This window comes from Emys orbicularis, chromosome 4, assembly GCF_028017835.1.
Source record: "Emys orbicularis isolate rEmyOrb1 chromosome 4, rEmyOrb1.hap1, whole genome shotgun sequence".
NCBI lineage: Eukaryota > Metazoa > Chordata > Testudines > Emydidae > Emys > Emys orbicularis.
In genome coordinates, this window is record NC_088686.1 from 72,633,606 (window position 1) to 72,653,119 (window position 19,514).

Below are 19,514 nucleotides of genomic sequence, written 5' to 3' on the forward strand. Positions count from 1 at the left end.
CTGCTGTAGCGTTCCCAACATATACCTCTCAAGGAAGAGGAGTGTATCCTTAGTATCACTCTGAGCAATTCTCTTTTGAAGAGCAATTATAGAAGAATGGCATTGTTTCTCAATGATTTTCATATTAAATATGCTCAGTTTGCAAGTAAAAAATGTGTTTTGTGTTTTTTTCCCCAAATAAATTCCAGCCCTGCAAAATCAGCCTGGACTTAAAGAATCAAACTGGGTTCCTTTTCATCTCATGCAAACATCACAAAGTAATGAAGTCACACTTGTGAAACACCTGTCTTCAAAATTATTTCTTGTTCACCATATTGCTGCCAATGGATTTGCATTGCACGGGTGTAACAGATAAGATCTTAATAAATAACTCTCTTGCTGATGCTCCACAATGGAAGGTGAACACTGGTTCCAATGATTGAAAATCCAATTAATCTGAGGCTCCCAGCAGTTTGAAAGAGGAATTTCTCTATCTACTGCTCTCTGTATTTACTGAGCCTAAATTTGCTTTCTCAGAGGGCGGAAGAGTAAACTGGGGTTAAAGTGCAAGTGTTGCTGTAGCAGACAGCAGAGGAAATTTGAACTCAAAGGGAAAAAAGAAGAAACTGGTGGAATGATCAGGTCTAATCTGTGATTGGCAGACATACCAGTGGATGCCTATCTATGAGAAAATTAACACCTGCTTGCTAAGAAATAGGTAACTATTTTTGAACATGTAAATTAATTTTTATATCATAAAACCATCATAGTGGTTCTCTCTGCTCAAAAGAAATTCAAGCAACAGATGGACATTTAACCAGCCAAACTCCAGGATATAAAAGTCTCTTTCAAGACTTTTTCACTTGCTGTAGTGGCTTGTATTCCAAACAATGGCACCTCAAAACTTCTGCACATCTGTGTTTTTGGTTACATTGCACTGTACCTGGGATAAGGCCTGCCAAAGGCTGATTGTCTTCATCTCCATCTCGGTAGGCCTGCCACCAGTTTGGATCTTCTTGGCTGATCACATGGAGTATATCTCCCTTTTGAAAAGACAGACCTAACTCTCGGCAAGGTACATAAGGATCATCAGAAGGATCATAGTCAAAATGTGCTTTCACATGTATCTAGGAAACAAGAGATATAAAAATAAAAGGGAAAAAATATTTAGTAATTCCAAAGATTCATGTCCCCTAAAACATTCTCTCCCTTTGGCTGTGAAACAAAAGAAAAAAAAATTTGTGACAAGTTGCAATTTCAATTTTTGAGTCAGTCTCTTGTATGCAGGTATGGACGGCACTACTAATGTATCTATAATGATGGGGAAAATAAAACTACCAATTTGGGGGAAGTTTAGAAACTGAAGATGAAGGCATGAAAATCCTTTCATACAAATGACTATGCACCTAAAACACTGAGGTGAAATAATTCAATCCAGTTAATGGAGACACACGTAGGGGTTTTGGTAGCACTTTTAAACGCAAATTCCTAATTTTGCTACTTAATTTTGGCTAAAAGGGAAGACTACTTATCTGTAGTTCTGCTTCTCTGAAGACATCATTACACTGGACTCTGATTCTTGTGTTAGCACTTCTTATCACAAAGCCTATACAACTCCCTTAGCTCAGATTTTTTTCTCTGACCAGATACTGATTTAATTCCTTGAGCTCCTGGAAGGGTCAGGGTCCTCCTGGCTTTTTTGCTTATCAGGAAGTACTTAGAATAAAATCCATTTCCTTTTTCACGATGTGGCACAAATTGACGACGGTCTTTGCCAGGAGGGACTGGATTTCCTGAAGCATTTTTCCTGATACTTAGAAGACAGAGATCATTCTTGGGCACTGACAACCTGGAAGTATTCCTGAAAGCCTGATTTAGCTGCTTCGCCGAACTGAACTTGCACCATGTGTCCAAGGTGGCCAGGGACGACTAGGTGTAAAAAGCTTTTAAGTTTGCTCCTAGCGGGGATATCCTGGCAGGATACTGAAAGTAGCACATAGGGTACACATTCTGGAACCTACAGCTTTTGCTGCTTGTAGGAACTAGGCTTAGAACCAGTCAACTTCTGCAGCTGATGAGGTGACCACCCTGGAGTTGGGATCCTTTGAAATCAGTTGTAGATGGCTTATAAAAAGAGAAACTTTTCCTTTGCATCTTTTAAATGAGGGCCACGAGGGATACGACACAGGCCCAAGACACTAGTGTGTGTGTTATTTTCCCCCTCTGTAAAGAGGCTTGCATCTGCTCCCCAAACAGGTTCTCTTTGGCATATAGCAGGTCCTTGAATTTCTTCTGCTGCAAATTAGATGTCTGCAGCCAAGCTGAAGGAATCCACTCAGAGTAGCAGCCTTTGCAGCCATACCCTGCATTAAAGGGTGCTCACACCTGACATAAGGCAAAGTCTACACCCTAATGGATAATTTCTCTGAGTTCCTGGTAATTCTCTTTGGAGGAAAATCAACCAGGGCAAAGGCCTTCTACAGCTGCCACTGGCCACACAGGCCTGGTTGAGCCAGGTGCATCAGTCACATAAGGAATATATGATAAGGTGAAGAAGGCTAAAGCATGGATGAGTAAAATCCAGGATACCCAAGGTGGCAGAGAACTGAAATTAAGTGTGCTGAAAAGGTGTGCCAAGAATAAATGTACCAAATCACTAACATTACAGCAACCGAACATCGAGGCCCTCTAAGCGGACAGCCCGAAGCACTGGAAAATGTACACTGCATCACAAAGCTAGGTGTCACAGAGCACAAAACCCAGGTGTCAGCCAAATTAATAAGGAATTTAGCTAACAAGTATAATAGATTTGCCTGTTCTTATAATAGCCACACAAGACTAATCACAGCAGGGAGTTTCTTCTCTAGGTGTGGTCAAGAAGGAACTGGCCTAGGCAGAGGTATATGTAGTCTGTCATGGGTAGTGCATGACAGACTACATATCTGTAGGGCCAAAAATTACTGTGCTAAGGGAATTCTGTTAGCTTTCTGCTAAGGAGCACTAAACTTGTGAAAAGTCTAGATCCTGCCCACCGACAAGGCAAAACTCCCCACTAAGACAGCTGAAGGGAGTGGTACAAGAGGCACACATTTTTGCTTTCCCCCCCATGCTGCATTCTATATAGGTAAACAGGGGTTTCAACTGCTACAGTATCTTTGGGAAGGAAGGAATCTATTCCCTTTGCCAAAAAGAGGTAATTCTGGAATACAATTTGAGAATTTGAAGCCAAATTAGTTCCTTAAATAGGAAAAAAGTCTTTTTAAAAAGCTCTGAAGACAGGAAGGCCTGGAACCATGCACCCATTTCTGTGAAGGCAAAAATGAAACTAGTGGGCTCGTCAGAGGAGGGGCATAGTCACTGGCAGGAAGGTTGATTGGTCTGACCCTGTCTCCAAGCTGCAAACAGTTTGAAAGTCCACGATAGACTATGGACTTTAGTATGATGAAAAGCATGCCTCTATCTATATTAATGAAGGGAGTTTACCAAAGTAATATTAGTCAGTTACGTGGCAAAACAAAAACAAAAATCTCACTTCACACTGCAGCTGCTGCAGCATCCATCTTCCATTAGACAACTGTTTTTTACTACGTAAAAATTTAAATAAGAATTATAGTCACAGAATACATGCAGTAGTTCCATACATGGTGACAAGGTTGGTGAGAAGAACTGAGAACACACACTCCTTTTACAGAATGTGAAAATGCAGTCAATTGCCTATTTTTATGAAGGTAAAGAAAATCCTTAGAGGCAGTATTGTATGTGCAGTGGAACCTGCTTATAGTCGAATAATGTTTTTGGGGAAGAGATCACTTCATTAGTAGCAGAGTTTTATTACTGTCTGAATTACAGTTTTCAACACAATGATGGCTATATGTAAGGAAAAAAAATGGACAGATTATAAATTATAAAGCCAGAGGGGACCACTGTGATCTAGTTTCCTGCATACCACAGGCCACAGGACTTCTGTGAATTAATTCCTTTTTGAAAAACATCCAACTTGATTTAAAAATTGCCAGTGATGGAGAATCCACCACAATCCTTGGTAAATTGTTCCTATGGTTGATAAGTGTTAAAAATTTTGTTACCTTATTTCCAGTCTGAATTTGTCTAGCCTCAACTTCTAGCCATTGTATCTTATTATATTTTTCTCTGCTAGATTGAACAGCCCATTATCAAATTTTTGTTCCCCCTGCTGGTACTTACAACATATGATTAAGTCACCCCTTAACCTTCTCTTTGTAAGGCTAAATAGATTGAGCTCACTGAGTCTCTCACTATCAGTTTATAGCATGTTTTCCAATCCTTTAGTAATTTTTGTGGCTCTTCTCTGAACCCTCTCCAGTTTATCGACATCCTTCTTAAATTGTGGACATAATAGTCCAGTAGTGGTCACATCAGTGCCAAATTTACAGATCACTGATCATTTATTTATGATTTCACAAGCTCTCTCTGATTTTTTTTTTTTTTTTAAAGAACACTTATTCTTTGTCATTTTTCTGGGTTTTTCTGCTCAGCCCCCAGAAAGATGTTTTACTAATATTTTGGAAATTTAAACTGGATTAAGGTGATAATTATAGGTCTCAGGTTACTTTTACTGACCTTCAATGACAGCAAAAAAATCTACAGGCACATAAAAAGAGTAGTGAATGCAGTATTAACTATTCTGATTGGTCAGCGTCAAATGACCAAAATTCCTTGTAACTAGATTTGTGTTTCATTATAAAAGTAGTACAACTCCATAGGAATGCATTAAAGATAACAGATTTCATTTTTACTGAATTATAGATGAGGTTTCATTATAAGTGACACTTGCTTATCAACAGAGGGTCCTGTGGCACCTATAAGACTAACAGAAGTATTGGGAGCATAAGCTTTCGTGGGTAAGAACCTCACTTCTTCAGATGGGTAAGAACCTCACTTCTTGCATCTGAAGAAGTGAAGTTCTTACCCACGAAAGCTTATGCTCCCAATACTTCTGTTAGTCTTAAAGGTGCCACAGGACCCTCTGTTGCTTTTTACAGATTCAGACTAACACGGCTACCCCTCTGATACTTGCTTATCAGTCTCCCACCATGTTATTGCAATTTAAAGGTTTTGTTCATCTTTGAATAAATGTTGCATAACGCCTTATGTAAGCTGCTATAGTCCAAGTTAAAGATAACTCAAGAACACCGTTAGCTAGAGACAGACATTTTAGAAAGATCTTCAATTTACTGCTTTTTTTTTTTCAGATAAGTTTTGCAAGTTAAGGCACAACCCACCACTTTTTAATTCCACCCCCTATCTGTAATGGACAAATGGATAGTCTCAAAAGGAAAAAAAGATATAGAACTTCAGAAAATTTCAGAACAAGCATCTCTAGATTTAGCATTTCTTACTTGTATATGTTTAGTGACTGACAGTAAGTAATGCTATATAGGGTAGGTCAACATTTGCAGCAGCATGTAGAGTACAGACGCTGGATGCCCAGCTAGCACAGGTATAAACAGCGGTGTAGATGGTGAGACACTGCTTAGGTGAGTAGAGTACAGACATGCCAGAACTCTAGCATATATAGCCTGCATAGCTCTCTACATGCCCAAGCAGGGCCTCCCATGTCTGCACTATTTTTAGCAGTGTAGGGTCCTGCTGCCTCCCTGTTGCAGTAAAAGATTCCAGCATCAGGGAGCTGCTGGAGCCTTTCCCTGCCTCAGTGAAAGACTCCACTGCCTCCTCCCACTAAAAGTCTTTCATTGTGGTGTGTAGTTACATATACTCTATATGTCGCTGCAAGCATAGACAAGGCCATAAACTGAGCACAAATGATCACATTTTGGTGGAATTCTCAAGGCCAATGGTTCTCAACCTTTCTAGATTACTGTACCACTTTCAGGAGTCTGATTTGTCTTGCGTACCCCCAAGTTTCACCTCACTTAAAAACTACTTGCTTACAAAATCAGACAAAAAAATACAAAAAAGTGTTACAGCGCACTTATTTACTGAAAAATTACTTACTTTTTCATTTTGTCTGGATGAAATTTTAGTTTGTACTGACTTCGCTAGTGCTTTTTATGTATCCTGTTATAAAACTAGGCAAATATCTAGATGAGTTGATGTACTCCCTGGAAGATCTCCGTGTACACGGACCCCTGCTTGAGAACCACTGCCCTAGGCAGTCACCTGTGATTATTTTCAGCAGTGTTACTCAAATCTTTGAGGTCTAAATCAATTTCTTTTGTTTCATCCTGTAAAATGACCCACAACAGACCTTTGTAAGCACTGGGTGAAAAACAATAGTTGTAAGATTAACATAAATTTCACTTACAACTGTCTCCTTGGCAGGAGGCGGCTTGCTCTGTTGACTGGGTATCAGCACAAATGTCAGAGTGCCATGCATGTCAGCCTGTAACAAAAAACAAGACTCCAGTAATCTACAGCATAAATACCTGACTGATTGTTTGAATTAGGGATTCCAATAAATAACATTTACTGTTTTCAAAGTGCAATACAAATTCCAAGAAAATCCAGGCCCTATAATCAAATGCATCATTATATCATTACGTGGGTTAAGATTTATAATGATCCCAATATACATGCATTACTACAGAAAAGTGACATAGTAAGAAAGACTAAAGAGCTTGAGGCTGATCTTGTTCAATATCTTCATTAATGATCTGGAGGATAGCGTGGACTGCACTCTCAGTAAGTTTGCAGATGACACTGAACTGGGAGGAGTGGTAGATACGCTGGAAGGTAGGAATAGGACACAGAGGGACCTAGACAAATTAGAGGATTGGGCCAAAAGAAATCTGATGAGGTTCAATAAGGAAAAGTGCAGAGTCCTGCACTTAGGACGGAAGAATCCTATGCACTGCTACAGACTAGGGACCGAATGGCTAGGCAGCAGTTCCGCAGAAAAGGACCTAGGGGTTACAGTGGACGAGAAACTGGATATGAGTCGACAGTATGCCCTTGTTGCCAAGAAGGCTAACGGCATTTTGGGCTGTATAAGTAGGGGCATTGCCAGCAGATCGAGTGACGTAATCATTCCCCTCTATTCGACATTGGTGAGGCCTCATCTGGAGTACTGTGTCCAGTTTTGGGCCCCACACTACAAGGAGGATGTGGAAAAATTGGAAAGAGTCCAGCGGAGGGCAACAAAAATTATTAGGGGGCTGGAACACATGACTTATGAGGAGAGGCTGAGGGAACTGGGATTATTTAGTCTGCAGAAGAGAAGAATGAGGGGGGGGGATTTGATAGCTGCTTTCAACTACCTGAAAGGGGGCTCCAAAGAGGATGGATCTAGACTGTTCTCAGTGGTACCAGATGACAGAACAAGGAGTAATGGTCTCAAGTTGCAGTGGGGGAGGTTTAGGTTGGATATTAGGAAAAACTTTTTCACTAGAAGGGTGGTGAAGCACTGGAATGGGTTACCTAGGGAGGTGGTGGAATCTCCTTCCCTAGATGTTTTTAAGGTCAGGCTTGACAAAGCCCTGGCTGGGATGATTTAGTTGGGAATTGGTCCTGCTTTGAGCAGGGGGTTGGACTAGATGACCTCCTGAGGTCCCTTCCAACCCTGATATTCTATTATCTCCAGATGATGGAAGCCTAGAAAGCTTGGTTGTGCATACAAATTATTTTCTCTATACAACTTTATTGAGAAAAAGATGGGGGAATTAGAGAACTACAAGGATTACAATTCTGCCACTCTCTTCTGAGTTGTTAATAAGTCAGTCGATAATGGAAAAGAAATATAGGAGCTAAAACAAAGATGAAAATGTTCATGGTGAACTCAAATTTCTTTTAGTTATAAAACAGTGTTTCTAATTATAAGTGTAAAGAGAATGCTTGCTTATACTGAAACATTACCAAAATGTACTGTGACAGACCCAGACCAGTCGGGTACAGGAGTCTGGTAGAGGGCAAATATACTGGTCACTGGATGAGTAGTTTTCTGTTCCCTGAGTGACCAGAGCAGGGGCTGCACTAGAGTAATCAGGAACCTGCTAGAACCAGTTAAGGCAGGCAGGCTAATTAGGACACCTGGAGCCAATTAAGAAGAAGCTGCTAAAATCAATTAAGGCAGGCTAATCAGGGCACCTGAGTTTTAAAAGGAGCTCACTTCAGTTTGTGGTGCGAGTGTGAGGAGCTGGGAGCAAGAGGCGCAAGGAGCTGAGAGTGAGAGGGTATGCTGCTGGAGGACTGAGGAGCACAAGCGTTATCAGACACCAGGAGGAAGGTCCTGTGGTGAGAATAAGGAAGGTGTTTGGAGGAGGCCATGGGGAAGTAGCCCAGGGAGTTGTAGCTGTCATGCAGCTGTTACAGGAGGCACTATAGACAGCTGCAGTCCACAAGGCCCTGGGCTGGAACCCGGAGTAGAGGGCGGGCCCGGGTTCCCCCCAAACCTCCCAATTAACCTGGACTGTGGGTTCTTCCAGAGGGGAAGGTCTCTGGGCTGTTCCCCAACCCACATGGTGAATCTCTGAGGCAAGAAAATCCGCCAATAAGCGCAGGACCCACCAAGATAGAGGAGGAACTTTGTCACAGTACATAAACAAATTTATAGTATTTTCCTCACCTGTCAAGGCACAAAACCATCATCCATAGAAATTATATCACTAACAACTAAAATATTTAATTGTTAAACACTGATACTGTGCTCAGTCCTATAAAGAAAGTCAGCAAAGTCCTTTCCCTAAAGAGCTTACAGTCCCAATCCTGTAAATATACACTTCAATTTACACACCACGTAGTTCCACTGACTGACAAGTCAACTCACAGTGCTTAAAATAAACGGTGTGTGTAAATTATTGCGACAATGGGGTTCTTAGGACTTGATTTACACGGTGTAGCAAGCACTACACTCAGTTATGTTTGCCCAATCACGTCTTATGAAAGTAATGCATGGAGTGAGTGCGTGCAGCTCATTTATACAGAAAAAGTTCAGCTGACCCTTCCATGGGACTTAGAGCCAGGAATTCCTGAATTCTATCCTAAATTACATTGATTTGTTGTATGGCCTTTTGTGAAATGAGGATAATAAATTTATCTTCTGTAAATGTTGCATGGATTAGCTGCTGAATGATTGTAAAGTTAGAGTTGAAAAAACAACAGAAAATTATTATAAATAAAACTATGTTAAAAGGTTGCGAAGTCAAGCACTCAAAAGTTAAGAAATCCTAGCATTAAGGTTGCCCATGTAACCCTAACTCGGGTCCCTTGTGTGTATAACAATATTATATAGTCTTTAGTTACACAATACTACATTCAATCTTCCATTATATGACTCCACCTGGTAGGAGCTATGTGAGTATGGAGTAAGTTCTTCGCAGAAAATCTTCAGAACACACTATTGCCAAAGTCTTTTAAACCTCTATTAAGCACGTACAAACTGATTTTTCAGAGGCTTATAACTTGGATAACTTTGGACGGAATTTGCAGGGAGGACAAATGATGTCCCTCGCTTGAGCCCCACCCCCAACAAATTTCAAGTCCCTGCTACAAAAGTATGGATGTTTAAGAGCTTTTGAATCAAATGGTTGTAAGATTTTTCTTTAAACTTGGACAAATGTACTCTTCTCTAAATTATCTCTCAAAGAGATAAACAGTTTTAGCTGAAACTTTCGGAAAAAAAAGATTCAGGTAGAGGCAGACAAGATTCAGGCTGAAAGTTACAGCCTAAACAGTTAAAGTTTAAGTTATAAGCAATTTATAACAGGGATTTACAATGGACACTGTTAGGCAATCTTAACTATAGACACCAGTTACCAGCTCCATCTATAACTGAAGCAGTCTTTTCTTGTAGGGGAAGCTAGAATCCTTCACTCTGCTACTGGCAGGTGTGATGATTTTGGAGTTCTGTCTATATACCTTATGAAATGATATTATGAAATGTATCATCAAATTGCTGTATCAAGGAAAGCCTCTGTATGTGTATCTACCATGAACTGGCAAGATTGTGCCATGTCTTCCCCAGACCAGGGACAATGGGGAATATTTAATGTTAATGACGTTGCTTTGAAACACACAGGAAGCTGGAGCAGGAGGAAGAAAAAGAACAGTTGGACCAAGGTCACAGGAGGCGAGATCAGGAAATAAGTATTCATGTTTCAGGAACCCAAGCCATGTCCTGCAGCAGATGGATTTGATAGTTCTGAACCCTGCTCAAATGATGCCCTGGGATGGTGAGGAAACTGCACCTACAACAGGGCTCCTGACAGAGTAAACAGTAACCCAACCCAGAAGGCTCAAAATCTTTGGTGGGATTCTGGGAGAGGGTGTGTTTAAATTTCAGGAGAATCTGATGGGCCACTATTCATTCAGGGGGATAGGCAGCTAGACAATGGGTTCCAGCTCTCAGGAGGGGGTACCAGACAGAGGGTCTGTGCTCTGAGAATGTGCTTAAGGACCCCACACACTGGGGCATGGCTGGGCTCCATTTAGGCTCCAGAGGCTTAAAGTACCTGGGGCCCTGGTTTTGGGTCCCTTCACAGCAGTCTAGTGAGTGGCTGAGAGGGGCACATTTGATCGGCTTCTGTGCCAATATGCAAGTAACTTCTAAGGCCTGGTCTACACTAACCCCCAAATTCGAACTAAGGTACGCAACTTCAGCTACGTGAATAACGTAGCTGAAGTCGACATACCTTAGTTCGAACTTACCGCGGTTCAGACGCGGTCCACACGCGGCAGGCAGGCTCCCCGTCGACTCCGCGGTACTCCTTTCGCCGAGCTGGAGTACCGCAGTCGACGGCGAGCGCTTCCGGGATCGATTTATCGCGTCCAGACCAGACGCGATAAATCGAACCCGGAACTTCGATTGCCAGCTGTCGAACTACCGCGGTAGTGTAGACCTGGCCTAAGTGGACTTTTAATTTATCCCAGGTTACTAATGCGATTATCCTCCAGTTTCAAAAATCTTTTCAGTTGCCGTATTAATAAAAGTGATACTGAACATTTTTACCACTTTTAATGAAGTTAAGAAGCTACCCATCAGCTTCAAAATCACACTTCCATCTAATTGATCTACTGAATTTTCTCACATCGTTACAAGACACTCCTGAGATTACTGTGACAAAGAAATTAGAAATATCATTGCTGACAAAAATTGGAACAAAATGATCCTTGAAGGAAGGAAGGACACAAAAGACTGGTCTTAATCAGGTCTGGCATGGCATGCTATCACACCCCTTCAAATTTGCTGCTTGGAGGCAGAACCATTTGAGGCTGAAGTGGGTAACGTTGAAGAGAAAGACCACAGACTCCTCTGATGTAGGTGAGACTGGTTTACTGAGTGCTTGGACTTCTGAGAATAGAAGCCTAATGAAGATGACCATCGAGATCTGGAGACTCTGAAGGACTACATTCTTCAGACAACTATTTTCATACCTCTTAAAACACTGCTTTGTCTGACTTGCCAACAAAAGACCAGATGTGAAAAAATTCTCTAGGTCTAACAATGTTATAAAAAACAAATACATTTCTTAATTAAAGTTAGCAACTAATTAAAATTTTAATGATGATGTTTGGATCCAACTTTTTTTTTTTTTTTTTTTTTTTTTAAAGGAGTAGCAACTTTAAGATTCTGGGGGGGTGGGGGAGCACGCACTTACCAGCAAGTCAAAAACTTCATTAACATCTTTTCCACGAATCTCAATGCCATTAATTTCCAGAACTTCATCCCCTTCATGTAATAACCCACTCTTCTCTGCAGCACCCCCTTTCACTATTCGACTAATGATGACAGAATCCATTTCATTGCGCACTGTAGCACCCTATACAATTGCAAATAGTTAATCTGAATTTAAAACAAATATGAAACTCATGGATATATACTGCATATATTTTAAACCAGTGGATAAAATTTCATATACTACAAGTGAAAAACAAACTTAGATGAACACATCTAAAGCTTTGACTTAAAAATAGATTTTCAGTTCATAAAGCAGAAAGAGGAACTTCTAATCTGCTCAACAGTGATTAAATTTGAGTTGTACATTATGACTGAAATTTTTTAAACAACTTTTTTCCAAATATGTTTATGTAGAACATGAAAAACAGAACATGACAAAGGTCAAAAATGCAGTTGTTGGCACAGCAAGGATTAAAACTCAGTTTCAGCAAATCCTGAGATACTGCCTTCTTTAGGAAGGCCTTCTTTCAATCCCATTAACTTTTCAACAGATATACTACTGACTTTGCTCTAAATGGCAGCAATTTAGGTTTCTGTATTAGAATAAATTAATATAGCCTCAGTATAAGAAATCTGCATCACCCATAAACATTTGTTATTTCATGAACCAAAATTACTATTAGCTCCAAGTTTAAACCGCATATCCATGATAAAATTCCAAAACATTAATAATGACCTGAAAAAGGGGGGGGGAAAGTTTTTTTTGTCCTACTTCACCTATGAAGAGAACACCTCTCTCTCAATAATCATCATAATAATAATTAATAATAATGTAAAAAAAAAGTTTGAACACTACTATTAGGACAACTTTCCCCACAAGGGAGTCTGGAAGAATAAAAGTAAATTGGACAGTCCTAGCCTCATTTTCTTCCAGAGAAAGGGATCTGCTGTCAAAGTAACAATACTTACCAATGGAATATCTCGTGCCTTCTCAATGCGAACTATTTTCACTGTCTCCCCTCCATACAGGCCAAAGTTCTCATAAACCTTTTCATTTGTCACTGGCTCTGGCTGCATTTCTTGCTCTGCAACCTTATCATGAGCTAATAAAAGTGCCTAGTGTTAAACAAAACAGACAATGCAGTTTAAGGAAATCATGCTTTTCATACCTACATGAAGCACAACAGAAATTCACTAATTTGTACTAAGTAGGATACCCATTGCAAGTTAGAAAATTGTGCAAATTATCTAGTAAACGAATTAAAAAATCCTAAAGATGATCTATCACAATAGCATGGTTAAGTTTTAACTATACTAATTCATAGTGAGAGCCAGATATATTCCGCAGCTGCAGAATTCACCCTTGCTACGAAAGTGTACTTCAGAATCTTAGTTTTTAAAAAAGCTAATATTCTAGCCCTTATGATTAAGAACATAAAAAGGGCCATACTGGGTCAGACCAATAGTCAATCTAGCCCAGTATCCGGTCTTCTGACAGTGGCCAATGCCAGGTGCTTCAGAGGGAATGAACAGAGCAGTGATTCACCCCCTATTGCCCATTCCCAGCTTCTGGAAAACAGGCTATGGACATTTCAGAGTATGGTTTTGCATCCCTGTCCATCCTGGCTAATAGCCATTGATGGACCTATCCTCTATTAACTTATCTAGCTCTTTTTTGAACCCTGTTAATATAGTCTTGGCCTTCACAACACCTTTGGGCAAAGAGTTCCACAGGTTACTCTTTGTGTTGTGTGAAGAAATACTTCCTTTTGTTTGTTTTAAACCTGCTGCCTATTAATTTTATTTGGTGACCCCTAGTTCTTATGTTATGAGAAGGAGTAAATAACACTTCCTTATTTACTTTCTCCACACCAGCCATGATTTTATAGACCTCCATCATATCCCCCCAGTTGTCTCTTTTCCAAGCTGAAAAGTCCCGGTGTTATTAATCTCTCCTCATATGGAAGCTGTTCCATACCCCTAATAATTTTTGTTGCCCTTTTCTGAACCTTTTCCAATTCCAATATATCTTTTTTGAGATGGGGCGACCACATCTGCACACAGTGTTCAATATATGGGCATACCATGGCATACCATGGATTTATATAGAGGCAATGTGATATTTTCTGTCTTATTATCTATCCCTTTCCTAATAATTCCAAACATTGTTAGCTTTTTTGACTGCCGCTGCACATTGAGTGGATGTTTTCAGATAACTATCCATGATGACTCCAAGATCTCTTTCTTGAGTGGTAACAGCTAATTTATATGTATAGTTGGGATTATGTTTTCCGTGCATTACTTTGCATTTATCTACACTGAATTTCATTTGCCATTTTGTTGCCTGGTCACTCAGTTTTGTGAGATGATTGCAATGATAACCTGGAAAACATGAAGTGAATGTAAACTAATCTTGTGCTGTCCTCCTGAGTTTGCTGACAGTCTGAATCAATGGCTCTGAGGGGTCTCAATACCCCATTTTACTTTATATGTTAACTTTGAACCTAAAGATGACAACATTGTCAATCTGTAGCTTACTGAACATACACTGATAACATAAAATAAACTGATTTTGTCATTAGAACTAACACTTGAATTCATTTTCATATATAATTAAATACAAACCCTCCAATTTTAACGTTTGAAGCTGTCACTGTATTTTGATCATTTCCATTAAAGCACTGCAAAAATTAGGGACTCTGCCACAAAATGTAAGTGCAGCTTGTCAGAGTAAACTTGGCCTTGTTCAGCGTATACTATTAAATATATATATTTTTAAAATGTAATGAAGTTTTAATAAAAAGGGACCTCACTGTAGCACTCTACTATTAAATCTTTGCCAAGAAGTGCAGTAGAAGCTGTTTTACTTATAAGCTGCAAGCAATTAACCACATTCTTCTGTAACCGACAACTGTAAATTTCACTAGTTGTCAATTCTTGTTTGTACAGTAGTGATATATGCTGGAATTTATTCCTATTGTTTCAGACTCCCCCACACTCCCAGCACACTTTTTTAAGGGGAGAGGGGGAGAAGAGTTGGGAAGGAAAAGGAACTCTTTCCCAATAAGACCACCCCACTCCACAGTCTCCAAGCTCCAGCAGTCAGCCCAAAGGAACAGCAAAGATTCCCCCAAAACAGCCAGACGCGGCAGAGAACGATTACACTCAGCCAGGGCCCCCTATTCAGTTAATACTTCCACAGCACCCCAACGCCACCAATAGCAGCAACCCCTCCCCTCCCTTTTTTTTTTTTTTTTAAATCCATCTTAACTCTGGACATTATTTTGCATTTGATGAATGCCTGTTTGCCTTTAACTTATCTTAGCTGCTTCCCATCACAGGCCCTCTGTTGCCAGTCTCACTCTCCCTCCACATAAGCCTTTATCTCCCTGTTCACTTTGTATGCCATACTTTTTTCCCTTCCCTTGTTTTTTTGTAATTTTGGATAGTAAACTGTATGGGGCAAAAGTCTGTCTTCCTATGTGTTTATACAGTGCCTAGCACCATGGAGCCCCAATTCTGATTGAGTTTTTGGGCAACAATGCAGAGGAAAATAATACTGTATTATATACCCACGCACCCAGCGCAGCTTCGCTCTTCCAATGGTTATGTTTAAAGTCAATCTTCTGCTTTGTGCATAAACACTGAAGGTTGGCTTACTAGGTATGCAACTAAGTACACCTGAAGACTGGTGGGTGGCACTGAACCCCAAGTGTGCATTTCATTTTAATAGCAAATTTCATTAGTAGCAGGAAGTTAGAATTTTGTCCCCCATGAAACACAAGTTTTCGTTTTTCAATCACATGGAGATTTTCCATATATACTAGGAACACTCAGTTTTTAGCCTTAAGAAACAAGTTTCAAACCAGTGTTTTTAAGGTGTCTGCAAGAAATAAAACACACAAAAACATTTTTAAAATCTACATGATGTAGATTGCACAGTACCAGCTTTGTCTAATTTTACCTGAATGTGAGGGGCATTCAGCAAAGCACTAAGCTCCTGCCCATCTTTCTGGTGACTGGGTTTCAAAACACACTGTACCTAAAAGAGACCAAACAGTGAAAATCTGCTTTGCACAGTGGGCTAATTTAGCTCTGACTTAAGGTTTCTTTCTTAAAGATAACTAAATGAAACTAGCTATTTTACTGAGAGAAACAAAGCAAATCTGTATATTTGTTACTCTGCCTCAATATATTTATACAAAACTCTTAAGAAATAAGACATTTATGCAATGAGAATACATGAACTATTCTAATATGTCAAATCGGAACAGTGCCTCTCTATCTAGGCTGTTATCCAGTCACATTAGAGTGACAAGAGCAGAGATTACTGATGGACTAGGCTACAATAGGGAATGAATAAAAGATTAAGATCTGTAAAAGGAGGGCAGTCATTAAAAAAAAAAAAAAAAGTACACATGCCCACAAAAGGTAGCCTATTTACCAAACAACAGCATACCATTACAGACATGTCTAAGGTGTCCATCTGGGTGACTCTTGAGTTACAGAAAATTCCAGATTATTAATTTATTAAACTGCTTAGACTCCTTTTCCCTAGGAGTGGAAAACGGTCTTACTTTGTTCAAACTGCTGTTTCCACCGGCAGCAGAAAAACAATGGTTCTGATGCAGGGTTTCAACAGTCCAGGTCAAAACCTTCTCTCAGACCCTGACAGAGTCATCAGACTTCCTCATCTGGCTCTGAAAAATCCCTGTTGACAGGGAGGGCTGCCCTTTTCTTCTCCAACTCAGGATGTCAAAAAGCTTACGAGATTTACTTGGGAAAGCTGTCGAAAGAATATGTAAATCTCATGCCATCTTGACTACCAGGTCCTGACCTGCCATTGCTCAGAGGGAAAGACAAAGCAGTAAGGCTGCCCTTATCTGGTGAGGAGGCTGAAGGGGGTTCCATCCATGGCCCTTATTCCTAGTCTCATCCTTTTCTGAGAACATAAAAATATATGGGTTCAGAAGCACTGATGACCTTGAAAAGTCAGGTGAAAGTGACTGAAATGTCATTGCAAGTGCCTTCCCCCTTTTAGGATCAAGAGACTGCTCTCTTCCAACTTTTGGGTTATTCTTTCATCCTCCACTCTTGCTGATGACTTATCAGAAGGTGGTGGTAGAGGGTCTGATACCCAGAAGCACTAAGAAAAAGAGAAAGATGATTGGTCCAGCGAAACAACGTCCCAGGAAGTTCTAGTGCAAGGTTTGATTATGAAGAGCACCTGCAGCAGTGCTAGGAGGTCCTCTCTCATATCTGGTCCCATGGTAAGGGCCACATGGCTATGCCCTTGGAGCTTTGATCAGCCTTGTTGTTTAAAGTCTCCAAGTAGTTAATCCTCCATGGTAGTGAGAGGCAGAGCTGAGCTAAGCAGGGATACTTGGTATAAAAAGTAATTTGTTAGGTGTACATGAGAGCCGCTAACAGAGTTACCTAATAGAAGAATTTCAGAGAGAGTTTAGACAGGGAACGAAAGAGGCTTTCCTTCCAGGTTCAGCTCCGTGTGATTTCAAGATGGCCAGCAATGGATGTGCCATGTTTTCTTTCCAGCCTGAAGCCAGAAGAGATTTCCTGTGCATGAAGTGCAGGTTGGTGGCTGTGCTGGAGGAAAAGATTACTGGATTGGAGAGGCAAGTAGAGGTACTACTGAGAATCAGAGAAGGTGAGGAGTTCCTAGATAGCAAGGTTCAGGGAACATCTGTGCCCCAGGTTCAAGGAAGAAAGGAGCTGGCCACCAAACAATCAAAAAGGAAGAGGAAGTCAGAGGAGGCCTTGCTGTTCTTAATCGCCAGAGACAAGAGGTCAGGGTGGCATTCCAACATCTAGAGAAAGGTGCGAGTGGGCAGGGTGTGGCCACCAGAAAAATATGGAGGGATGATTCACATGACTGGTTAAATGTTAAATGTTAAAATAAATAAATTTAATGTTAAAATAAATCGGGGGTGGCCAACCCAAGCCTCAGAAGGAGCCAGAATTTACCAATGTACATTGCCAAAGAGCCGCAGTAATACATCAGAAGCCCCCTGATCAGCTCCCAAACCCCCTGCTCCCAGCGCCTCCCACCCCCCGGCAGCCCCGCCGATCAGCGCCTCCCCCTCCCTCCCCATCGGCTGTTTTGTGGTGTGCAGGAGGCTCTGGGGGAGGGGGGAGGAGCGAGGGCACAGCAGGCTCAAGGAAGGGGTGGAGTGGGGGCAGGGCCTCTGGCAGAGCAGCGAGCATCCCCCGGCACATTGGAAAGTTGGTGCCTGTAGCTCCAGCCCGGAGTTGGTGCCTATACAAGGAGCTGCATATTAACTTCTGATGAGCCGCATGTGGCTCCAGAGCCACAGGTTGGCAACCCCTGAAATAAATGGTCATAACCTATTCAGGAAGGATCAAGTAGACAAAAGAGAAGAGGGAGTGACACGATGTCAAAAATGGCATTACCTGTTTCCTAGTCACTGATAACTTGGAAGAAAATCCTGAATGCTTACGGATCAATATCCTAACAAATAAACACCAGATGGGGTATTGGTTGGTGTCTGCAACAGAGCACCAAATCACACTTCTGAACAGGATGACTGGCTCCTTATTTACCTATCTTTAATGTGTGTGGGGGGAAAAAAGCTGTGTGATCATGGGGGACTTCAATTTGAGTGATGTGCTGGAGGTCTGATGTTGCCAATGCTAAAACATCCTTGGAATTTCTAAATATTACAGAGGACAATTTCCTAACTCAAAGTGTTGCAGTCAACATGGGGGAATTCTATATTAGACATCATCTTGTCAGAAAGAGGAACTGATCACAGAACTAAAAATTAATGGTAGCTTACATACAAGACCTGATCACATTTATAATGTGAAAACAGAATAAAGTACAGACCAATAAAATATACACACACACACACACACACACACACTCGGTACTTTGAAAGGGATAATTTCACAAAGCTGAAGAAAATTATGAGCCAGATCAGCTGTGAGGAAGAATTTAATCAGAAAAATGTGAAGGATAATTTGGAATTGTTTATAAACACTTTCTTAGATCTTAAAAAAGCCACAAACCTACAAATCAAGGAAGAAAGCCATCTTGGTTAAAAAAAACTGACCTGGTTTAGAGGGAAAGTGAAGGCAGCTATAAACAAACAATAAAATAGTATATAACAAAAAGAAGAAATTGATAGTAATTAATATAAATCAGAAGCCAGGAATTGTAAAAAATTGGTAAGGGCAGCCAAGGACCATAAGGAGAACTTTATGGTCATCAGGGTTAAGGACAATAAGGGTTTTTTTCAAGAATAATAGGCTCAAAAAGAATCCTTACAATGATATCGGTTCATTACTACATGGAAATAGTAGAATTGAGGAAATGTTCAATTAATATTTCTGTTCTGTATTTGAGGGGAAAAATAGATGTAGTCATAAGATATGACAACACTTTCCATTCCACTAGTATATCAGAAAAATATTGAACAGCATCTACTGAAGTTAGACATTTTAAAATCAGCAGGTCCAAATAATCTGCATCCAAGTTTTAAAAGAGCTGACTGAGGAGTTTGCTGAACAGTGAATGTTGTTTTCCAGTGAGTCTTGGAACACCGGAAGTTATTGTTTCATCAATATTTAAAAAGGGTAAACAGGATGACCTGAGTAATTACACGCCTGTCAGTCATCATTCCTGGGCAAGATAATACAGCCGCTGATATGGGACTCGAATTAGAATTAATACTAATTAACAGATTTATGGAAAATAGATCCTGTCAAACTAACTTGATGTCATTATTTGATGAGATTACAAGTTTGTTTGATAAAGAGTACAGTGTTGATTGGAAATAAAGCATATTTTTTTTTAACTGCGAGGGTAATTAATCATTGGAATAATTTACCTATGATCATGATGGAGTCTCCATTACTGGCAATTTTAAAATCAAGATTGGATGTT

The 19,514-nt window shown here is 40.4% G+C and overlaps 1 protein-coding gene across 1 annotated transcript in view; it reads right to left on the reverse strand.

Annotated features, from left to right (window-relative positions):
- The window catches only part of PALS1 (protein associated with LIN7 1, MAGUK p55 family member), a 139,887-nt gene that overhangs the window by 24,721 nt on the left and 95,652 nt on the right, over positions 1-19,514 (reverse strand). Inside the window, exons 4-8 of the mRNA XM_065402729.1 lie at positions 15,555-15,632; positions 12,560-12,706; positions 11,571-11,732; positions 6,284-6,361; positions 923-1,106 (exon numbers count right to left, since the gene is read on the reverse strand). Coding sequence (XP_065258801.1) covers positions 923-1,106; positions 6,284-6,361; positions 11,571-11,732; positions 12,560-12,706; positions 15,555-15,632 — 649 coding nt within the window. The remainder of the gene's footprint in view (positions 1-922; positions 1,107-6,283; positions 6,362-11,570; positions 11,733-12,559; positions 12,707-15,554; positions 15,633-19,514) is intronic.